Raw genomic sequence first — 22694 nt, 5'->3', positions numbered from 1 at the left:
CCTTGTGTCGGATAGTAATTATTACTATACAGTCACACTTGCTAGCAGTCGATTACGTACTTGATTAATTCAGATGTGTACTGTAGTGTAGTGTTAATTTGGTGTTTCAATTATTCACGGCTACAAGGCCTACTGTATGACTTCTGCAATACGTATAAAGAAGGAATAAAACGTTACCTGCGTCGGTGATTGTTTAATAAGTTTATAGTTTATTACATACATCATGTTTATTTATTCAAAAGAATAGTCTTTGTTGATTTTTAAAAATAATTTTGAATTTATTAACAGATGTATTTTTTAACGAATCGTTTTTAAATAAATGTACGTGTGCATGTATTTACGAATCTTTCTTGGCAATCGAATTCATAATATCGTATGTGTAAAGAAAAAAAAGACGTCATAAATGGCGATATAGTCCCAAGTGAATGTTTATAGAATGATTTACAAAGTGTGAGGTGACAGGAAATACCGCGTATTGTGGTGTAGGCAGTGCTTTATAACCTAACAGTTTGTCAGTTGAAGACCACTCCACTGTCGCTGCTGTAGCATCCTTGATCACCGTCCGTCCTGAATCGATACAACAAAAACAGGCAGCTTTCTCAATCTTTCAGATGTTGGAGGGAGTGTGAACACAGCAGGTCTTACTTATTGTGCAGATAAGTACATCGATTTACATGGGAAAGCGAAGGTGGACTGTTGGGAGCAGCTACTGACACTTGTGTGTAATATGTGGACTGTGGCGACTGGCTATTGGCTCTTCCCGCCGGTTTCTAACACACGTGCGCCACCATTGTGGACTGTCTCGCGGCGTTTCTTATTGGGTCGAGAACAGAAGTGGCGCGAAACTTCAGCAACGAGCGGCTGTTGGTGGGAAGCGGACTAATCCTGGTGGTTTTAGAAAAGTAATCACTTTTCATTTTAAGTTACATTAAGCTTCATAAATAACATAACTGCTCTGATTAAATGTTTAACTGACTTGAATATTCCCAAATGTTGCATCGAAGAGAAACTATAGAATCCTGTCTACTGCCTGTTGACAGTTCGGTTTTCGCTAGGCGGAGGTGCCAGGTCAAAATTTGGCTGTGAAATTCATAAGTCTTAAGACCTTTTGGGTTGACTAATATGCATATTTCTCATTTTTATTCGTAACCGGCACAGGTCACTCTCGTATTTAGTAGTTCATATTCTAAGCCCAACTGTAAACCAAAATTCTTGTGTCTTTTCATACTGTCTGCAGCCTTTCCTATCGAGGTTTGCTCGCTTCACCATGGCTTGTGTGTCGCGCTCCAGGACTTCTCAGGTAGATCATTGTGATTGTCAGGGAACGCCAACAAAACCTTAACGCGTTACCAAGTTTCTCTCTCTTTCTTGCAAAAAAAGTACACGAAAACAAAAATAGTGTGAGTTCATGTCTACTGTAGGTATATTTGTCCAACAGTGGGTGGTGAAAAATGGACAAACATAATGATTATGTTTGAAGTGCCTTAAAATTGGATTGTTTCAGGGGAAATCAATTACATTTTTTATTTATTTAGCTGATGCTTTCTTCTAAAGCAACTTACAGTGCTAATCTACCTACAATTACACTATTTACCCATTTATACAGCTGGGTAATGTGACTGGAGTGATTTTGGGGAAGTACTTTGCTCAGGAGTACTGCAGCTGGAGGGGGGGAATCAAACCTGCAACCTTTGGGTCTGAAGGCAACAGCACTAACCACCACACTACCAGCTGCCCTGGTTTAATTATATTTCAAACATTATGTCCTAGAAGTATACCTGCAGTAAGGCACTAAAATCCTTGTTTTATATAGTCTATATTTTCATATATTTGAAACTAGGTTCATAAGGCTTGTATTTGCTTTCTAAAGGTTTTTTAAATCCAGACATCTGCAAAGTGTGTCTATATACATATATCTCCTTTTCCTCCAAAGTCACTTCTAACATTACAGTTCCTGTATGATTTACCTGTTTATACAGCTGTGTTTTTTGTATTGGAGCAATTCAAGGTAAGTTTCTTGATAGGGAACTACAGCAGCAGGTGGGGTTAGACCCCGAGTCTTTAGAATTCAAGGCGGTGGATCTGCCTGCTTCAAACACAATGCTACTTGCTGCTCTAGTGCTGTATGTCAGTATTTTTAATGCAGCAGAGTATGGTAAAGTGACAAATGGGATGACATTCCCGATCTTAAAAACTGGACTACTTTGTGCTGTTGTCTCGCTTTCTCATGTATTCCTTTGCAGAGTGCTCAGCTGCTCTCAGAGGTAGTGACCACAGAACAGCAGTCCTTGATTGCAGTGAAGAAGCTGCTTGCTGTAGCAGTATCCTGCATCACTTACCTCAGGGGCCTGTTTCCCGAAAAAGCATATGGAAGCAAATATGTAGAAGGTAAAGCATGTTGACACACAGTTAGGTCAACAGACATTTAATATCCTGGTAGGATGTGTAGTAATAAAGCCTGTATTTTCATTTGGTGTATTTCAACATTTATATTTTCTTATAATGGCTGTGCTAAATAAAAAGATGAGGATGAATAAGCTCTTTATCGATGTTATGGAGTAAACGGCATTGACTGCTTGTTAGGCCCTTGGACTGTACCATTGATTTATGTTGGCCTTTGTGTGCATTGATTTGCAGAGCAGAAAGTGATGATACTTAGGGAGGACCGAAGCTGCCCAGGGGCCAGACAAATTGTTCAGTGGTTAGTTATTTCAGAAATGGAACAGTGGGTAATGGTTTTTTTAAAAAAGTTGTATTAACATATTTTATGGGGTGCATGTTCTTTAAACTCAAGTAGCTTTGGGTAATGGAATACACACTTCAGTACAAAACAAGTATTTGGTGTGGGGTCAGATGCTGGTTGGAAACACTAAGCATCTGCAGCTAATTATTTTCAGTTTAAAATGGCAGTAATGTCTGCTGCTTGGCTGTCAATTTTGTTTCTGTCTACAGCCACAAATAACCACTGAGGAAGCATACATGAACTCTTCAGACTTAAGCAACTGTTTGATAATGCAGGTCATGCATTGTAACACTAGAGCTAACAGCCACTGGAAGGCAACACAATTAGCTAATGCTACCATTGCCCTAGGCCAAAATCACATCAGTAGACATCTATAAGTTCAGTTTCTTAATTCATATTTTGAATAGCACATTTATGACTGAGAGACTCCCTGACAACTAATAAAATCCTTGAATATGTGATTTGATATAATGCTATCATTTAAATATATGTGGTATATAGTGCTACTTGAAAATATGATCATTATTCTTGTAAAAATATTAAAACTTATAAAATCCAAATATTAAACTGAAGTTAAAGGATTATGATTTACACACGTGATTTCCCTTACCTATTTGGTTTAGCCAATGCAACTTGATGTTCACTTAATTTTGCACCTGCACTACTTCAGTTCTGCTATTGCACACAAAAACTCTAAATCAACATATGGACTTGATAATTACACACCTATTATGACAGATGAGAAAGGCTGGTTCTTATTAATGATTTTGTGGTAAAACTAAAGGACACGAGGGGTTCACATACTTTCAAGCAGCACTGAAGATAATCAGTTTTTCTTTTTGCCTACACTTTCATTTGAAACCACTTGAATGTGATTAATGTAGTGGAAAAATTGCACCACATACTATGACTGGAATCAGTTTTAACTGGCTGTTAAATTAAAATATAAAATTAAAATCGCTACAATTTTAGTTCTTATTTATCTTATTCAGGATGCATGGATGCTTTGATGCCCTTCAGAAAAAATATGTAAGTGAATTTAGTTTTTTATGTGTAGACAGGGAACTTTTGAGTTCTCGTCTTCATTTTAGATCCTGTGATTTACCAGGGTAATTCCCCAAAACTATGTTTACAAGAAAAGTACATGTAAAGATTATTGCAGTGTAACAAATTTACAAAAGATAACTAAATCAGTAAATTCAAGTCCATTCCGTTTTGTTTTCCGCTGTCAGTATCATCTTTCTCAAACTGTTGTATAAAAGGGTTGACTTGTATCAATTACATCTTGATCTGCTGCAGTCCCAAATTGCTTTCTTTGAAAAAGGATACTTGTGATTTCTATGTTGCATAATTTTGGGGATTTTTCTTTTAATTTGGGAAAAAATTGAAATTTATATGTTCAGTTTTTCTGTCTTTGCAACCCTTTGTAATTTAAAATGCTGACCTCCAATGTTTTGAGTCAAATGAATGTACACTGTTGAGTCTGTTGTATTGACAGTGTGTTCAGATTCTTCCTTAGACTGTTGGTTATTTAATTAGCTGAAAGTAAAGGCATCCGCTTTAATAAATCATGATGATGAAATGCCTAAATCAACTCTGTATCTTTAAGGCAAAGGTTGTGAAACATTTCTGGTTTGTTTTTCTTGGATTGAATTAATAACTATAGTAAAAGGTGATATACATAGTTATAAATTTAATTGATCCTGAGGGAAACTATATGAGGGTACATACAGAGTACAGAAATGTGACTCTGAGATACAGAGCAATGGAATTACATTCTTTCTGAATAAAAAGTTTTTTTTCTTTGATTTTTCTCACAGTTGCGAATGGTTGTCCTGTCTGTAAGTATGTTTTAATTAAAACTGATTCATAATTTTAACTTTTCAGTTATTTATTTTTCTAAAGTTAGAATATAAATAATTTTTTCCCCTTTTACCATAGATTTATACTGATCCAGAGAATCCACAGGTAATAAAGGTTTTATTCAGTAATGCTGTGTTGTTAATAAAGCATGGACATTTGTAGTTTTCAGTAAAGACGTTCATTGTTAATCAGCTTTACGTGGCCAATGAGAACCCAATGTAAAATGAGAAATAGTATTATACTGTACATTCCTTTTGTACAATTCTAAGAAAAACATTTATTTTGTTATAGAAAGTCACAGAATGCTACCAGTTTGGAGTACAGTACACTGAAAAGGGACCTCAAGTGGACTTTGAAGCGTAGGCCTTTGTAACTTCTGGCTACACTGACTTTGTGAATGTTTGACTTTCAGATTTTCCAAGATACAAACATTTTTTCCCCACTTTATTTTCTGTTGTATTTTCTGAAATTCTGTTTGTTTTTATTTGGTCGTAAAACACACCCAGACAAAACTAGAGTATAGGAACATCTTAATTCTTCTTGCTTACAGTATTTACAGTAATGAGAAATATTAAGCATATTTGGGTCAAATTAGTGAACAACTGACGTTGTATAGGAGTTTGAAATTATATTTGTATTTATTGTTGTTATATATCCAAGACTGGTAGTGTTAGAGTATTTATTATAGTTTTGCATAATGGTTTACAAAACCTAATAATGAATAAATGAAGGGATGTATGTATGTATGATGTACATTATGACAGTGGTAAAAGTGACCTTGGACTTACGAACAAATTAAGCTACCAAGAGATTTCTGGTTGCACTTGTGTTCGTAAGTTGGAGAGCCAGTGTACCATTCTTTTCTTCAACTGGAAACTGTATGCCATGTAAAGAATGATTAAAAACAAGCTCAGTATTTTTTAGCAACAAGAAAATACTGAAGATGGGCTCCAGTGACACAAGGAAAGGCAGCATCCTTCTAGTTCGCAAGCTTTATACACTAATGCAGAATCTGGGACCCTTGCCTGACGATGTGTACCTCAATATGAAGCTCTCCTACTATGATGATGGTAATCCTGTTGGCTTCTACATAAAACATTTTGATTGCCACACAAAGTGATTTGTTGATGTCACAGGTATAATATGTTCAAAATAATATACTGAAAAATCAAGACAAATTCTATACATGAGAAAATGATTGTATGAGCCGATTTATGATGTTTGCACAGTTTGCTTGTTTTCTGTTGTCTATTTTGCTTGTTAGCTAGCTAATTTGGATAAACCCAATATACTAGCCATTGTTAAACTGTATAGTTTATCACAAATGAATATACATTTCTAATGCATTGACCTTGACTGAAATATAACCATTTTGCTAGGTTGAGGAGATGCAAAAATAGGTAATAGTATTCTCAGTATTGAGTCTCTGTTTTTCAGTAACGCCTCATGAATATCAGCCCCCTGGCTTCAAGGAGGGGGACAGTGATGGCTTGGTGTTTGAGACAGAGCCAGTTCACCTGACCATGGGGGAAGTAGTTACTCCCTTTCATGTTTTGAAGGTGGATGTCACCACAGAAAGAGAGAGGCTAGAACAGGTAGTTTTCTTACTCACAATTTAACACAATACAAACAGCTATTCTTGCTGTCATTCTCTTGAATTTTTAATATGTGGTCTTTCTGAGGATGTAACTTTGCTTAGAATTCTATTGATTACTAGTTGCAGGGTAGTCACATTGTGTGCTATCAGTACAGGAACACCACACCTCAAAGTAAAAATCAGACTGATGTTCACATTATGGTGAAAGTGACTGCTATGATTTTTCCTCCATTTTGTGCAGATAGACGGCAAGGAGGTCCTGTGTGATGTTGAAAAAAACACCCTTCAGATGGAGCAGAAGCAGAAGACGTTCATAAACAAAGTTATGCCTATCATACAGGTATAGTTAAGATCCACATTTTTCTGCCAGTACTTAAACAGTAATGTAATATTGATTAATTGATCGGTAATGATAGGGACTGCAGGTAGTGTAGTGGTTAGAGCTGCTGCCTTTGGATACAAAGGTTGTGGATTCACTTCCCACCTCCAGCTTTAGTACCACAGAGAGGTTCTTGTTCTCAATTAGTGTAGTAAAATTACACACACACTTTCTGAACCACTTGTCCCATATGGGGGTCACGGGGAACCGGAGCCTAACCCAGCAACTCAGGGCATAAGGCTGAAGGGACACACCCAGGACGGGACACCAGTCCATCGCAAGGCACCCCAAGCGGGACTTGAACCCTAGACCCACTGGAGAGCAGGACCCAGTCCAACCCACTGCGCCATCGCACCCCCAGCTAGTAAAATTACCTAACTAAGTAAATAATTATAAGTTGCTTTGGAGAAAATCATCAGCTAAATGTAATGTTAATTCTTCATTATATCTATAGGTACCCATTAAATGACGTTCTGCTGGCAAACTGAGAAATTTATTTTGTTTTGGCAAGCTTACATTTTATAAAAATAGATATGCAGAAAATCTTTACAATTATGAGTATTTTGAAATTTTAATATACAATCAGATTTGTTATAATGCAGTCCTGAACAATGAAATATGCAACAACAACATATAAGAATGCCCCTTTTTCATTCAATGGGCATATTATTCGGCACAGCCGCAGTTTTGTCAGTTATGCGGTCATTTTACTTAAACAGTGGGTACTTTGTTCTGTACAGTGGCATTGTTGCTTCTATCAAACATTTTGGGACAGAGTTACGCATATAGTGTCTCGAACCATTAAAGTTTTTCCTTCATTGGTCTAAACTGGCTCTAAATTACAGTGGAAACAATGAGTACTACCATAAATAAAGTCTTAATATTGTGATCAAAAGAATATCATCTAGCATAAAACATTTTTAGTAATGCTATACCACACCACTGAGACCATAGTGTTTTTGCGCTTTGCAGAGTGACAAACATAGTGCTTCTGTGAACTTTAGTACTACTACTATATATTTGTATTATAAATGTCCATGTTATCAAAACATGTCTTCCAAAACAGTTGAAAAGGAAGTGCAGAAAGCATTGGCAAAGGTGGAGAAAGATAATCAAATTTTATCTATCTATCTATCTATCTATCTATCTATCTATCTATCTATCTATCTACAATGGTGTTAAAACAGTCCCATTACAACTGGAATTTCTTTATGGGACAATTTTGTAATGGATGGGTGTATTATGAAAGTAATAGTATTCCTTTCTGTATTGTTAGAATTATTCAGCAGTGAAAATGGACAACAGTGATAACCAGATTGACATAAAAACTTCAGGTAAACCTATTCATTGCAAAGAAAGTTGTACAGAGTGCATAAAAACATAACATTGCACATTATTGAGATTAATTTCTTGTTTTTTCTTTATGTTATGGTTCTGCTGATTGGTCACGGTTGTTCTATGTCACTTTTTTGTTTTTGGGTACATAAGTGCAAGTGAGCTGCCAAGAACAGAAGATCTATAAAGAGACAAAGGACAATTCACTGTGTTGTCAGGTAAGGCCTGGCTCCAGCTCGGAATAAGTGGAGATCTAGTACACAGACATTTTAATTTCTGTGTTTTAACTGGACCTAAGTTTGATTTTGTTCTGGAGAACAACATTATGGAAGAATGACATTTACATTTATTCATTTAGCCATTTAGCAGACGTTTTTCTCCAAAGTGACATACATCCCATAGAAAATGCAGTTTGAGCATTACATTATGAGAGAGAGTTATAGCTGCAGATATGTGACTCTTCAGTACAGTTAGTTTGTTTCCTTCACCATATGCACCGACGTTCATCATCCAAGTAGCTGAATAAAACTTTACCAGAATATCGCCAATTCCTAATCACTTTCCTGGTAGTCTTTTTTTTGAGATACATATAAACATTTACATTACAATGAATGAATGGGGGAGATGAATGGACCTCTTTTTCTACTTTAAACCACACAGATGTGATATCAGAGGCATACTGTAACTGATAGTTGATGTGTTTTAGATGGACTCTTTGGTGAAAGTGACAGATTTGGACATGGCTGTTCGAAGAACCAGGAGTGGTCAAATTATTAATTCTGCAGTGGCAAGTTTACATCAGTAACGTTGGTCTCAAATTATGCTGTACTGTCTTGAACTGATTTTCCCAGTCACAATGAAAACTGCCAACTGGCTGTGCACTGATGGCAGATCGGAATAAATAGCACATGTTTAAAACTGAAACATACAAAATTTGTCTTTTCAAAACTTGTTTTTTTTCAGTTACAGAAATTTAAAGTATGCTGATTCGTCATATAATATCTGCCCTCTTTTCTACAATAATAATTTATATGAAGTACATGTGAGGCTACGGTTTTTTTAGAAAGCCAGAGTGCTACTGATCTCTAGATAAATTAAACAAATGTGTTTCACAAAAATGAGCTTCCACAGAATAAAGCCGTGCTTGGAGGCACGACAAAGACATTGAGTCTACCTTGTGTTTTTTGTTTGGTACAGTAATATAATCATACTAGTTACATTAAAGTCTTTTTGTGGTATTTATCCAGGTATTTAACTTCAAACTGATCTCCTTGACTGTGCTACAGATCCTGCATTGTGACGTTTATGCTGTTATATTTTTAATATATAAAATAATTGTTTGACTGTATATTTGCTCTTACTGTTACTTGATTGAAATTTTGTCAGGTTTATGAGAGGATAGTTTGTGCCCCCTTCATTAGTGTTACTAGGGCATTTAGTGATTGAACATCATAGTATTAAATTTAGCATTTATGATGAAATGTATATCATTTTTTTCTACAGAAGGCAGAAAATGAGGAATGCAGCACTGCCAGGAAACACAAGACAAAGGAAAATGAACTGGTACTGACTTTTATTGAAATATTTCAAATGTATTCATAAAGTCATTTACAGAAACATTTTTAAGCACTTTTTAGATGATTAATGATGGTGACAGTGATTAAAATTTGAGAAGAGGGATTGCTTCTTGAAGATACAGGGTTTGGAAGTTGTATTGTGTGGGAGACATTTTAATTGTAATATATCCGTCCCTTCTCTGGACTGTAATATTAATCATCAGTGTGCTAAATGAAGTAAACACACACACACACACACACACACACACACATTTTCTGAACCACTTGTCCCATACGGGGTCGAGGGGAACTGGAGCCTAACCCGGCTAAATTTTATGTTGTCAATGTTTTAATGATATCAGTCTTTATTGTGTAACCCAGGTTCTCTGTAGAAAATGTAAAATGGCCTGAGGAAAGTTTCCATTTGGTTTTCACATCAAAGTTTTTGATGGCAGTTGATACTGGAATTAAACCAAGTAAAATTTGTACAGTTTCAGTCGAAGCTGGATTGATTCACTCTCCAGTTTGTCTGTTATTTGTCAATGTTATGTGGTAAATGGACTTGACCATTGAATATCTTTTGACAGTTTAAAGAGTGGTCACATGAACCCCCCCCCTTTCCATTTAGAATTACAGCCATCCCTTGATCTACAAACCATCTTTATCCGGAATTTCGATTTAACAGCTCTTGGCTTTTGATACCCAATTTTCTTTTTACAGAACAAAAACATCAGTGTAATGAAATTTATTCAAAGTATGTCTAAGAAAAAAAATTGAAAGTCAAGCGGAAATGTGGTAATGTACTGTAGGTGGGCTGCCTGCATGCACATCTCTCTGTTAGCATGTTAGAGATGTGAGAGTGTTGCTTTAAGATACTGGTGCATTATGCAAAAAGTATGAAATTCCACAGGTGTGTCTGTTGGCCGTAGTTTGTGTCACTTAACTGAACTATTACTGAGACAGCAGAGCATTTAAGGAAAGTATGGCTGGTGTTTTTTCCGTTATGCATGCGCATTTTAGCAGTAATTTAGAAAGTTGCTCACAGTAAATGCAATGTGCTCAGTGGAACCTTGTTTGGTTTATTGCTCATCCTGTGGAGAACCGATTAATTAAATAGAAAAGTGGGAATTACCCTGGAGCAGGAACTGTATCTCTGGAATTTTCAGCAGAGACAGAAACCTGCCCTGGGTTTTCTGAGCACGGTCTGTAAGCAGGGAAACAAAGACAACAGGTGTTTTGCACTTTTGCATTATTTTCTGAGATGTATGTCGCTTTGGAGAAAATCGTCTGCTAAATAAATTTAACTGTAAATATGTGATTTATATCATGCTGAAATTATGGTTAATAGTTATAGAGGTGTTTTACAGTGTTCTAGTGATATTTGGGAAAGTTGGTTTGGAAAATTTACACTAGACCAAAGAGTGTATCTGTGAGGTATTTGTGATCACCTTCGAGATGGCAGGTGATCACAGATACCTCACAGATACACTCTTTGGTCTAGTGTAAATGGTATTTATTAGATCGATCCAGCATTAGGCATTTTGAAAATATTTGGGTAGTTCCAGACTTTTGACTGACCTTATATCATTTGCACAAAATAAGGTTCTTCTCCCAAATGTAGTGTTTTCTTTCGGTTTGCAGAAGTCTCCGTTCACACTCCCTGTTAGCCAAGAAGCCAGCATACCTAAACGGCGCAAGTTCAGTGAGCCCAAGGAACGCTACTGACTGCTGGAGGAGGACTGCCTGCTACTCTCCCACTGATTTATGTTGACACTACTTTTCCTAGCTCCACTATTAGAAAAAAATGACCAGTTATACAGGCTTCTAATGTTAAAACAGCAATTTATATATGTTACTTCTGTGACAGCTGTATATGTTTGTAATTCTGTAAAATTAAAGAGAAGCTTAATCTTCAGATTTAAACCTGGGAGTAATATGATACATAGTGAAATGGTCCCAGTGTCTTAAAAAAGGTAGAAATATCTGCAGTTTCATTTATGTGTTAAAGATATAAATTTCCTTGTTTAATCATATTGTTTACCCTTAAGATTAAGAAAAAGTTGTAAAATAATAGTTGTATTTTTGCCCACACTATGTACACAACTTATTGCATGTGCAACTAATAATTTGGAAACATTGACAGCTTATTGTAAGTTGAAGCTGGTCCTCATTGAAGGGAAAGAAAAATGAAATTTGTACTCGTGGATGTGGTGACCCACAGTTTTTCTTTCTTGTTTATTTTTTTATTGTTTTCTGCTTAAAGAGTTTCTTCTTTTATAAATTTATACAGTTTAAATTGAGCCTGGGAGATTTAAGATGAAATTTAGATTTTGGTTAACACAGTAAATTAAGATATAGCACTTCAACGCAGATGTGAAATGTTGTTCCACAATGTTAATCTTGTTCATATTTGTAGTGGCAGTTTTGCTGTTTGTGTGATTTATAATTTCATGTTTAACAACCATGGTAGCAATGGATTATGTTGTTTGCAATTAAAGACATTACAACCAGCTAATGAAAACTTCTATTCTGTCTTAAATAACAGAAAGCTATAAATCTGGGAATGCTGTGATACAGTCAAAACAATCACTTAAAAGCACACTCACTATGTACTTCCATCTGTTTAAAATACCATGCTTTTCTTTTAAGATCATTGTTTTGGAAGTCTGTCAGTTTGCAGACACTTGCTATCTTGGCAGCTGGTAGTCTAGTGCCTAGAGCTGTTGCCTTTGGACCCAAAGATCACAGGTACTAACCCTATATTGCTCCAGTAAAAATATGCCCAGTTGCATCAAAAGGCAAGTACTGGAGGTAGCTTAACGTTGCAAGTTGCTTTGGAGAAAAGGGGGTAAACGGTGTTATGAAAGTCATTCTAATGCATAAACGCACAACTCCAATGATAATGTAAGGCATGATGAAAACAGATGTCTGGTCTCTCACTGAGTTTGTCTGCACCCCACCCCCAACACACCCCTGGGTGCAGGCTGGCCCATTCACTGCATTAATCCACTGCAGATCAATACTACTTGAAGCTATTTTGATGCATGTATAAAGAGACTGCTCTTAGAGGGCATGAGGAAGTCACTGAAATAATCTAAATCCAAACAAGGGACTCTGCTGGAATATATTATTTGATTCTTCTTGATTTGTGCATCTTAGGATTCCAGTGACTATGGATGATGGTTAAGGGTTAGGAAGCAGTAACAATAACCAATTATCATTATATGGAATACATATTTTTAAAATTCATATTTTGTTAATATTTTCTTCTGCTTAAATGCATTCACTTGTCCACTGATCATGTTATTTAAGTCAGAAGTACATAACCCTACCACTACAAGTGTGTCTTCATAGTGGGTCAGTTTCACCTTTTAAATTCAGCAGGTAACCAGTTTGTAATATTTTGTATGTCAGCTGAGATTAACTGAAATGTTTTCACGAGTCTGTTTTTTAAGGCCTTTAATATTTATTTGAATGAAAACATACAGGTTGATCTTGGCTGCTAGAATTTTGTCTTCATTGTTGTTCAGTTCATTTAGTTTTTTCGCGAGCGGTATCAGGTATATTGAATTTGCGCAGTGTTTCACAGAAGCAGCAAGATAAATTCGAGCAGGACCCAGATGTTTGAGAGCACAGAGGAACGATCCCATTTTCACAAGTGATGCAGCTGCAGACAGTAGAGCTCAACTCGTGGATGATGAGAACAGCTGCCAGGGCCAATATGTACACAGCTGACAGTGGTGTGTTTAGAGGACCCCTTAAAAAGCCTCACCTTTCCAAAAGGCATGTGTTATTGATTCTCCCAGGCTTCACGTTTTGGAGATCATCATTACACCATGAGAACCTTTTGCCTCGAGGGAAGGAGGAGGTACTGGACATTTACCAAGGTACAGTGACCCCCTTTGACCTTGCCAGAAGGGTTGGGAATGTTTTGGAGCTGATAAGAGGTTTTCTGTTGGGATCCCATTCAAAGTTAACCCTTCACTTGTAATAGTGCATCTAGTGCATCTGTGCGCAGCATTGACCTCCTTTGCTCTTAATAACTCTAATGACGCAGAGCCAGCAGAACTTGATTCATATTTGATAAGTCTGGTCAGTAATAAAGTGCTGAAGACTATACTTTGCCAACAGATTTTATGGTTTTTAGGTACCCTTCATTAGGTCGGAAGGTAGCAGAAAGCATGTCTATCCTACTGCCTTACATTTTACTTAAGGTTAATTCAAAACGCATGGATGTTAAACAAAATGCCTGTCGCAAAGAATAGAGAAATGTAGCCAGAAACATTTTACATTTATTTAGAAAAAAAAGAAAAGTGTCCCGACTGAGGAAAATATCATTCCAGATGGATTTCATCATTGTTATACTAGGATGCTTTCACTTTAATACACAATATCAACTGAAACCTGAAACAAACCCTGCAAAAAGGTATTACTGAAATATAAATGTAAGTGGCGATCCTTCAATGTAAACGTAAATTCCACTTTGCTGCAGTGACTTTTAATTGCTTTTTGGGATCCGGTCACACTGATCGCCACGAGAGGGCGCTCCAGGGGGCTATTATGTGACGTGAGAGCGGCTCTGAGATTTATTGAACGTGACCTCGTGCACCTCACGCCTTCACTGTGTGATAGATTGTTAATTTTTTCAGTGTTCGCCTTACATACAGGCAACAAGTCGAACGCATATATTGCACATTTATTGCTAAAGCGCTTTTTCGCGATAAAGCGGGAGTGCGAAATATTTCAAGTGTCTTTTTAAAAATTCCTCTTTAGAAAAAACAACTTGGTCTCTCCTCCCACCCCTCCCCTAAAATCGAAATGGAATTATTTTCCATTTTACCTCAGCTGCCCTGCACACGTCCGCCATGATGCATTTAAACGAATGTTGTTCTCGTCGAAATCTCTGAAAACCTTTCGTAACACCAACGAACGATTCGGCCTGGAGAACGCAAAGCGGGTCGGCCTTTTTTTCTGGAAATATCAGGGCACAGGGTGTGTTTTTTTTTTTTCTTTTTTTTTTTTATCCAGCTAAACACCGAGACTGACAGTGAATACCTGGAACACGCAGACCCGTAAAAAGCCAAATATTATTTTATTGCACCAGCTCGAGAAGCTGAGACTGAGAGACTCGAGCGCTGAGTTTAAGCTGCAGTCTTGTTGTTGCCATTTCACCTGTATGCCTCTTCCTTGCGCTCGTTTGTCAGTTTGTTTGTTTCTATTATTATTATTACACAAAACTTAAAAATAACGCCGCGAACGACAGCCAGGCGCGGGTCTCTCGCCTCGCGATGGCGGGAAAAGGTGCAGTGGGCGGCAGTGCGCGCGCTCACCGCTGTCCCGCCGCGCGCCTCCGCCGCGATCGCCACGACTTTGCCTCGAGGCGGTAGAAACACCTTATGCGGCCCGGCACCTTTGGAGTGCTGGGCTCCATCCCTCCATGCATGACCCCTGTCCGGGGGGATCCTTCAGGCGAGCTTTAAACGAGCTCCCTCCGGTCCACTCCGGTTCTTTTCTCGCGCCCCCAACAGTTTTGGAAAATGACTCTTCTGGTGATCGTCCTGCTCGTTTCATTTTTAAAAATAAAGGCACATATATGATATATTATATTTGCCACACCCCTTCTGTCCGCGTGCAATAATAAAGCATAAGATAAGGACTAAAAGTGCTGCTCCAATTGTATTCATAGAAAGGCCTGGAAACAATGACAGCCGAAATCGTGTAATTTCACGGTGTTATTGCATTAGCCCAGTTGTTTTAAACAGCTGTGCGCTACGAACACATCCAGATCACGTCGAAATTAAATAATAGGAACACGCGGACGAAACGAGGTTAAGACTAACGTCTACCCCACTCAGGAGCTTTTTCAGTTTTTTTTTTTTTTTTTCCTTTCATATGTTTGCGTTAAAGTTGCCAAGAATGGAAAGTGGGTGAAAAACACAATACGGGGGTATCGATCCATACCCATCAGTGGCGAAAAAAGCGTCTGCTCAGGCAGCCCAGTTCTGACTGGACACGGCAATCGATATGATACTCTATCAGCAGTTTCCATGGCAACCCGACGAAAAGAGTCTGCCATTTATTTACACCTGCCTGCCCCATTAAAAATTTAATTAACAATAACGTCCACAGGTCAGAAAAATGTTATAAATATATATGTAATATTTCATAGAAATATATATACTAAATAATTGCTGAAATTCCGAAAATTTTATACATATATATATAATATATATATATAATTTATTACATTAGCCCAGTTGCAATGATGTAATTTTATTATATATATAGAATAAAATTTTATTCTAATGCATATTTCTAAAAGTTCGGTATTCCGCATGAAAGGAGGAAGCCCTTCATCCGAAACAGCACATTTCGGTCACTGTGATGCCAGAACTGGGATGCTGTTAGACTGAAAACAAAGCATCCATGTTTACTGAGCTGTGACAGAGATATTGATGGGCACGCGTCTCAATTGACAATAGAGCTGCTGCCATCCCAGCTGACCTTTACTCCCAGCAGCCAGTGCAGAGGTCATCCCCCAGTTCGCGACGCCCCCGCCTCCACCCTGCCGATCAATGACAGGCTATGTGGCTTCGCTGGCCTGCAGTGACGTGTGTACTATTGATTTATTGACATTACTCCAGGCGAGCAAAGCCAAATCCTGTGCTCAGTGGGCAGCCAAGCTCCAGCCCTGAGGACTGCCTGTGTTTCCCTGCCCCATGTGGTGCTGCAGACATTGCAGAGCGACTAGTTGTTGATGACCCACTCTTTGGACAGAACAGGACTGAATTTTGGCTTTTGTGCACAATGTTTTGAATAAAACTGATGATGCATGCTGTACATATTTAGAACTTCAAAACTGCATAGTATGGAACTGCTGCTTGGACTTCCCCGTCATTTTTGGGCAGTTTTTTCCCAATGATAGTAATTTTTACATACTGTATAAAATGCATGTAATCACCTGATAAATATTTTTGGACGTATTAATTACACCCTAGCTATACTATGAAGAAAATCACAGAATTTCACAACTTTCTCCCTTCAAAAGCCCTCTGCTACTATCCTCTCACCTCAGCTTTTAGGGAAGCTTAGGCACCCAGTCTTACACTTAAAGCATACTCACACAGAATCTGAATTTAAAACAGAAGATTATTTCTTCTACGGTCAGAGTGTCATCTGTGTGTTCTGGTGCTCACACCTCAGCTGTCTTGATTAAAACCGCAGCCCTTGTCTCCTCAAGCTAAGTGACCAGCAAAGAGCTAGGAGGCAGCTGGACACTGCAATAGCTCTGGCCTCGTGGGGGAGGAGTACCATTACCATCTTCTTCCAGCAGCTGGGGGTGAGTGAAGGTGAAGTGGACCAGTGACCTGTCCGCAGAGTCCAGCTGGAGGGTCAATTCACAGCTCATGTCCAGCCATATGCTGAGTGGCCATCTGTGACCACAGATCACAAGGACAAATATAAAGGATGACCACAACAGACTAAAGACGGTTGCTTCATTTTAGAGCGTTCATTCTGGAGCACAGATGCAGTTTTAACAATGCAGTTTCATGTTGCATTTGCCTCCTATCGTAACATGTATTGAAGGTTTTGTCTTTGTTTTATTTATTTTATCACTCAGTTTAAACTCTCAGCTCCACTTTGGATGATCACATATCCAAAATTCATCACACACACCAAGGTGGGTAGGTGTTTCCTTCTAATTCACCGTTAACAAAACAACACGTTCACGGAGAGATTCAGTTGATTTTTACAAGCATGACAGAGCTAAATTTGTAAGATTTGTAAGAAGGTTATCAGGATTCATCTATCCTGTGTTTTATGCACCTGCTCGAGCGATGAACATCGGAGCATCAAGTGGTAGGTAACAAACTTAGGTTTACTTAAAAATCACACATCTGCAGCAATGCCTCTTTATCGTAATGTAATGTGCAAATTGTGTCTTCACTGAGACGTACATCACTTTGGAGGAAATCATCTGCTAAATGAATAAACGTAAATGCGAATCTGTAAAGGAGACAAATAATAATCTAGACGTTCCTATGCTTAACCATAAATACAGAAGACCTGTGCAAAAGATCATTTTGTCTAAAATACCACGCTTCCATTTATAGTCTGAGTTGGCAACATTTCGGATGAGTATACCATGGAGATGAGTCCCTACAACCATTGTACACAGATGGGGCCAGAAACCCCGTCCAGCTTTCACGGCCAGTATGATGGATCAAACCAAACCATACAGTTCCGATTCGCCGTGCATTCGCTGCTGCTGTTAAGCTTTCCTCTCCTGCTGCTCTCAGGTCTAGTGCTTGCGCCTTTTTGTTCTACACCGTCCTCCCTGCTTAGGCACAAGGGATCAAATGAGACTGACCCCAGTTCCAGCCTGAAGGCCACTAACTTCCATACTAAATAGAGATAAATAGGCTGTCAGCAGTGGTGGCTTTCCAGTTCATGTATTGTTTGATACAACACCTCAAGTCTACATCAATTGTGCTAATATTTTTTCCTTTCAGTTAGTGATTTACCATTGAAGTCACCCAAATATTTGGATATAAGCAATAAGTTGTTAGAAAATCTGCTGTATAGGCATCGGCTCGTTCCGATGACACGAGGAAGTACTTTGGTACTCCGTCATAAGAAGTTGTCATGGTTAATATCTACCACTGTATTACTGAATTATTTGGTTTACCACAATATTTTACTTGCATCGTGTGCATATTTTCCTGTGAAGTACACATCAACACATTTAGGAGAAACTGCTTCCCACTGTATTCAAAAGTTCATTGGACAGCTTACTTCTTTCTGATGGCAAGCCTCACAAAAACAGAAATATTATTTTATTCACATCCCTAGCCATTGAATAGGGTACATGTTTACAAAGTGAATTAAAAAAAAAGCAAAAAGCAGGGCCTAACACAGCTGGAAACATGTGGGGAGAGGAGAGGATGGGGTGAGTTTGGCTGCAGTCCATTTATTATCTTAGGGATCAATAGCTCCTGGCCTCTGAGCAGCCACCCTAGTTACCGTTGCTAGGCAACTGCAACATCCAAAATGGAGACCTGGCTGATGAAGGGCAATAGCCCAAGGGGGGGTCACCGAGGCCAGTGGTCATTCTGAACACCTCTGGGGTGTTTTGAGAATTGCAGATATAGAACTCAAAACTTGGGGTAAGGAGAGGAATACAACAGAATTTCCAGTGGGCCTGTGTGCTGCATGTACCTTGAAGTAGAATCCCAGTTCTACCTTCAGAGGCATTAGTGAATAAAACAGTTTTTGGAGGATTAGCCAAAGACTCTCACCTCTTGTTTAAAGAATTGTCTTATGATATTTATTTTTTTCTTAATACCATGCCTTGTGTGTTTGATTAACTGAAAAATCCCCCTATTAATTAAAAAAAAAAAACCCTTTTAATTAATATCAGTGTAAAATTTGCTTATACTGTCACAGCTGCAGCTTATTTGTTATCTTAGGGTATGGAATAACCTATAACGTGACAAAACATTCTACACACATAAAAATATTTCTGCAAATTTTTATTTTTATTTTTATTGTAGATGTACATTGTAGCCGTATTCAAATATTTAATATAAAGTTTCTGCTTTTAAACAGATGGTTTGTTCTGTAAAAATTGTAGCTGTATAAATTGCGTAAATATAAAAATGTGCGATTTTATTTGTCCGTGTAATGTATACTACTCTCCTTTCATTTAATTGTGGTGGAAATGTTTGCTCAATGGAAATTCACAAAAAGCACAGAAGTTCAGAATCAAACGACTGGAAGTTACTGGAAGGCAAAAGCCTACAGAATGTAGGTCACGGAGGATACCACTGCCATGTGAGTCGGAGAGGTTGCATATATAACTTTCCTTGTGTTCTTGCTGAGTGCATTCATCTCCTTGATCCATTGCCATATCTCTTATGTCTGTCTCTGCACATATTTGTGTAGTCTATATCCTGGGGTGGATATGAATGGCTGGGGGTGTGTTGCAGTTGTAAGATGGTTTTGTGTGTGTGTGTGTGTGTGTGTGTGTGTGTGTGTGCGCGAGCGCGTGTGTGTATATGTGCTTTTCCATGTGTTTGTGAGACTTTAAGCCCTCAGCTGTGTATATTTCTCTTAGAGAACAATGATGTGCTACTCCTCAGAGACCAACATTTTCTGCCCCTTAAGGACTTTCTTTGCAAATCCACAAATAAAAAAAAAAAAAAAAAAAAAAACGATATAGAAAAACCACCGTAGCGCATTTTTGTGTCAAGTTTACGGGAACGGGGCCCTTGAAGAAATCTCATCTTTCTCAAGCAAGACAAGATTAAAAGAGAAAACAAACTGAAACTGTATTCAGAATAAAACACTGGACTAATCTGATACCCCTCATCCCTTTCACTGTACACACCTGTCATTATCAAAATAATTCTTTTGACTGGCACTAAGGACCACTGCAGCCAAGAGTGCCTGGAGTCTGTGTAAGTGTGTGTGAGAAATGGGGGTGGGAGGTGAGATGGTATCAATAGCTGGGCCTTAGCCATTGACCGTATTGATTAGTTACCTTTCTTATTAACATGCTGATTAAAAAGAGAAGGGAGAGAAACAGAAGGCTGGGGGACAGATGCAGGATCCCTGTTCATATGGAGAAGGGGAAGAGAAGACAGCACCCATGCGTGTCAGAGGGAAGCCCGTGCACAGCCGAGGATACAGAATAAAAAAAAAAAAACAAGCAGAAAAATATTGAAAGAATGTATGAAAGACGGACATCTGTCCCAGCAGGACAGTTTAGACATTGAGGCTGAAGAAAAGAGCGGAAAATAGACAGCAGGACGATCAAACAAAGAAACGGGACACTGCTGTTATTGGACTTACTCAACAACCTGTGATCGACCAGAAGAAACTGACACCACCTCACGTCTGTCAGATGGGCAAAAGCCATAGGCCTGCAAAACAAGGAAAGCAACGCTGCGGCGTACAAGGACAAGCCTCACCGTATGTAACAGCATATGCGTCTCCTTGTTTTGCTTGTATATTAAAATTCAAACAGTATTAATAATTATGGGAAAACAGTAAAAATAATAATGGCAATAATACACTGACAAAGAAGAGTTTTCAACTCAAAGCATGGAGTGATGTAGATGAGCAGAGAGGTGGGGTGGGGTGGGCGTGGAATAGGTTGGTCCTTTCTAAGGGTAATAGGTACAAGGAAGGATAGAGCCGTCCTAGGATTTTTTTTATGAATTAATACAGCAGCATAAGACCTGTAAGTCCCAACCCAGTAGGACTAAAATGCAGTCAATGTTTATCAAGGCCTGAGAAGGAAAACGTAAACAATATTATCATTTGGGAGAATCCTATGTGTTTATATGTATCTCCCAACCCTCCTAATATTTTTATGGCTTTTGAATTGATAGGACTTTTACCTGCTGTGAGAAGCTGCGGGGTTTCTCAGATGTGATATTTGTGAAAATAATAACTGCGATCAAAATGCCTCTTTTGTGCTTTGGATGTTGTCAGAGCAACTGCAGACTCTTCTACGTATCGGCACGGTCGTTTTTGTGGTTCACTTTCTTGGAAAGGTTTTCTTCAAAAGAGAACTGAGAAGAAGCCGCAGAATTTTCGTGAGAAAAAAATAGAGGAGTCTGAAATAAAAAAAATAATAAATAAATAACTAAAAGGGCCACCTGAAAGGACGAGCCCAAGACAACAATGTCCCCTCTCTCGCGGGGGAAACGCGTTCATTCAGCCGCGTTGCGTTGGGGAGAAAAGGAGGCGATTCGTGTTCACGCTTTTATGTTTCACAGGTCGCCGCCGCGCGCGCGAGCTCGCGCTCAGTGGGAGGACGCAGCTGAGGAGCGGAGAGCATCCGGCGCTGTAACGGCCTTTCGGGCCTTGGCTTGGAGGGGGAGCGGGGGGGGGGGGGGGGGGACACGGGGAGCTGTAGCAGTAGCAGTGAGCGGAGTTACACGCAAAGGTCGGGGACACACACACACACACACACACACACACACACACGCGCTGTCGCGCTCGTGGGAACACGACAGGGACACGCCCCCCTTTCCGCGTCCTTCCCCACGTGTCGCGTCCACTCAGTGGAATCTCCATGGCCGCGGATGGAGGATGCGCTCATCAGTGATGAGTTCCGAAATGCAAGCAAGTTAGAAGCGAAACTCTCTGTGGTTCTTCTCTCTAGGATATGTGGAAAACGGTCAACACCGCACTTACACGCGCACAGCTTGTACAACACCGTAAATTATATGCATGTATTTAGGGTATCTGACGCTCTGATTTGGGTCTCAGAAATAACAAATCTGCTGTATCTAAAAACAAACCTAAAAACAAAGGCAACTGGACTTGAATCCAGTTGCCTTTGTTTTTCAGCTTTGTTTTCAGATATACTATGACCTGGATAACTGAGAATCTTCACACACAACAAATCTGCTGTGCTTTTTAATATCAGGATCTCTTATGCATATTTTGTTTGCGTAGAAAGCCTGGCTGGTTTTCTAGGAAAAAAATGGGCACAGAGAAGTCATGACTGCGGTGGAAAACTGCACATTGCGCGGACAGGGATGGGATGAGACTGAGAGAGAAAATAAAATGTTCTGAGTTTGAGCATCTACTGCGCTAGTGGCCAGTGATCTGACTTTATGCACCTTGGAAAGAACGGAAAAGTGACACGTTTCAATACTTGTGGACACAAAAGTGGGATTTCAGGATGCTTCCCAAATAACACATTTCTATATTCTTCCGTTTGTTCTTCATACCTTCATCAGTCCTCCAGAGGTGTATGTTTATGCGTACATTTCGGAGGACGTGTTTGAGATATATTGTGGTTCGCTGAAAATGAGCTCAAATAGGCAATACTCTGGTGTTTAGGATTTAATAGTTTTACAACTTTTTTTTCCTGCCAGAACGGAACAGTGAAATCCGCTGATTTTTGGCATTTCAGACAATGGAATGCAGTAATTTATGGAAATACGTTTTTAAAAACCCGTATCTCTTCCTACAATTTAAAATTTAGCAATTTAATTTTCAGATAGCTTTTGTTCTGTATTTTGTATTTTTATCTTTTGCTCTGTTTTTAGGCCTGCATCGATTACATAATTTTAAAAAATAATAAATACGTATAAAATCAGATCAGTAGTATTAGCGTAAAATATGAAAGTAATTTCTTTCAAAATGTATAATCTGGAATAGACAAAGGTCAGTAACGTGCATTTATAGGAGAAATAACAG

General features: G+C 38.6%; 1 protein-coding gene across 1 annotated transcript; it reads left to right on the top strand.

The window, feature by feature from the left end:
• Window positions 1-833: 833 nt before the first annotated feature.
• hormad1 (HORMA domain containing 1) lies at window positions 834-11850 on the top strand. The gene is made up of 15 exons (XM_018764801.2): window positions 834-902; window positions 1238-1300; window positions 2244-2388; window positions 2638-2701; window positions 3736-3772; window positions 4564-4584; window positions 4685-4711; window positions 4898-4965; window positions 5531-5676; window positions 6044-6201; window positions 6445-6543; window positions 7859-7916; window positions 8071-8135; window positions 9421-9480; window positions 11115-11850. The coding sequence occupies exons 2-15, from the start codon at window positions 1268-1270 to the stop codon at window positions 11196-11198; spliced, it is 1065 nt and encodes a 354-aa protein (XP_018620317.2). The 5' UTR covers window positions 834-902; window positions 1238-1267; the 3' UTR covers window positions 11199-11850.
• The last annotated feature ends 10844 nt before the right edge of the window (window positions 11851-22694 follow it).

Source organism: Scleropages formosus, chromosome 18 (assembly GCF_900964775.1).
Source record: "Scleropages formosus chromosome 18, fSclFor1.1, whole genome shotgun sequence".
Classification (NCBI taxonomy): Eukaryota; Metazoa; Chordata; class Actinopteri; order Osteoglossiformes; family Osteoglossidae; genus Scleropages; species Scleropages formosus.
The sequence above is the reverse complement of the archived record's forward strand: the minus strand, read 5'-3'. Positions and strand labels throughout refer to the sequence as shown.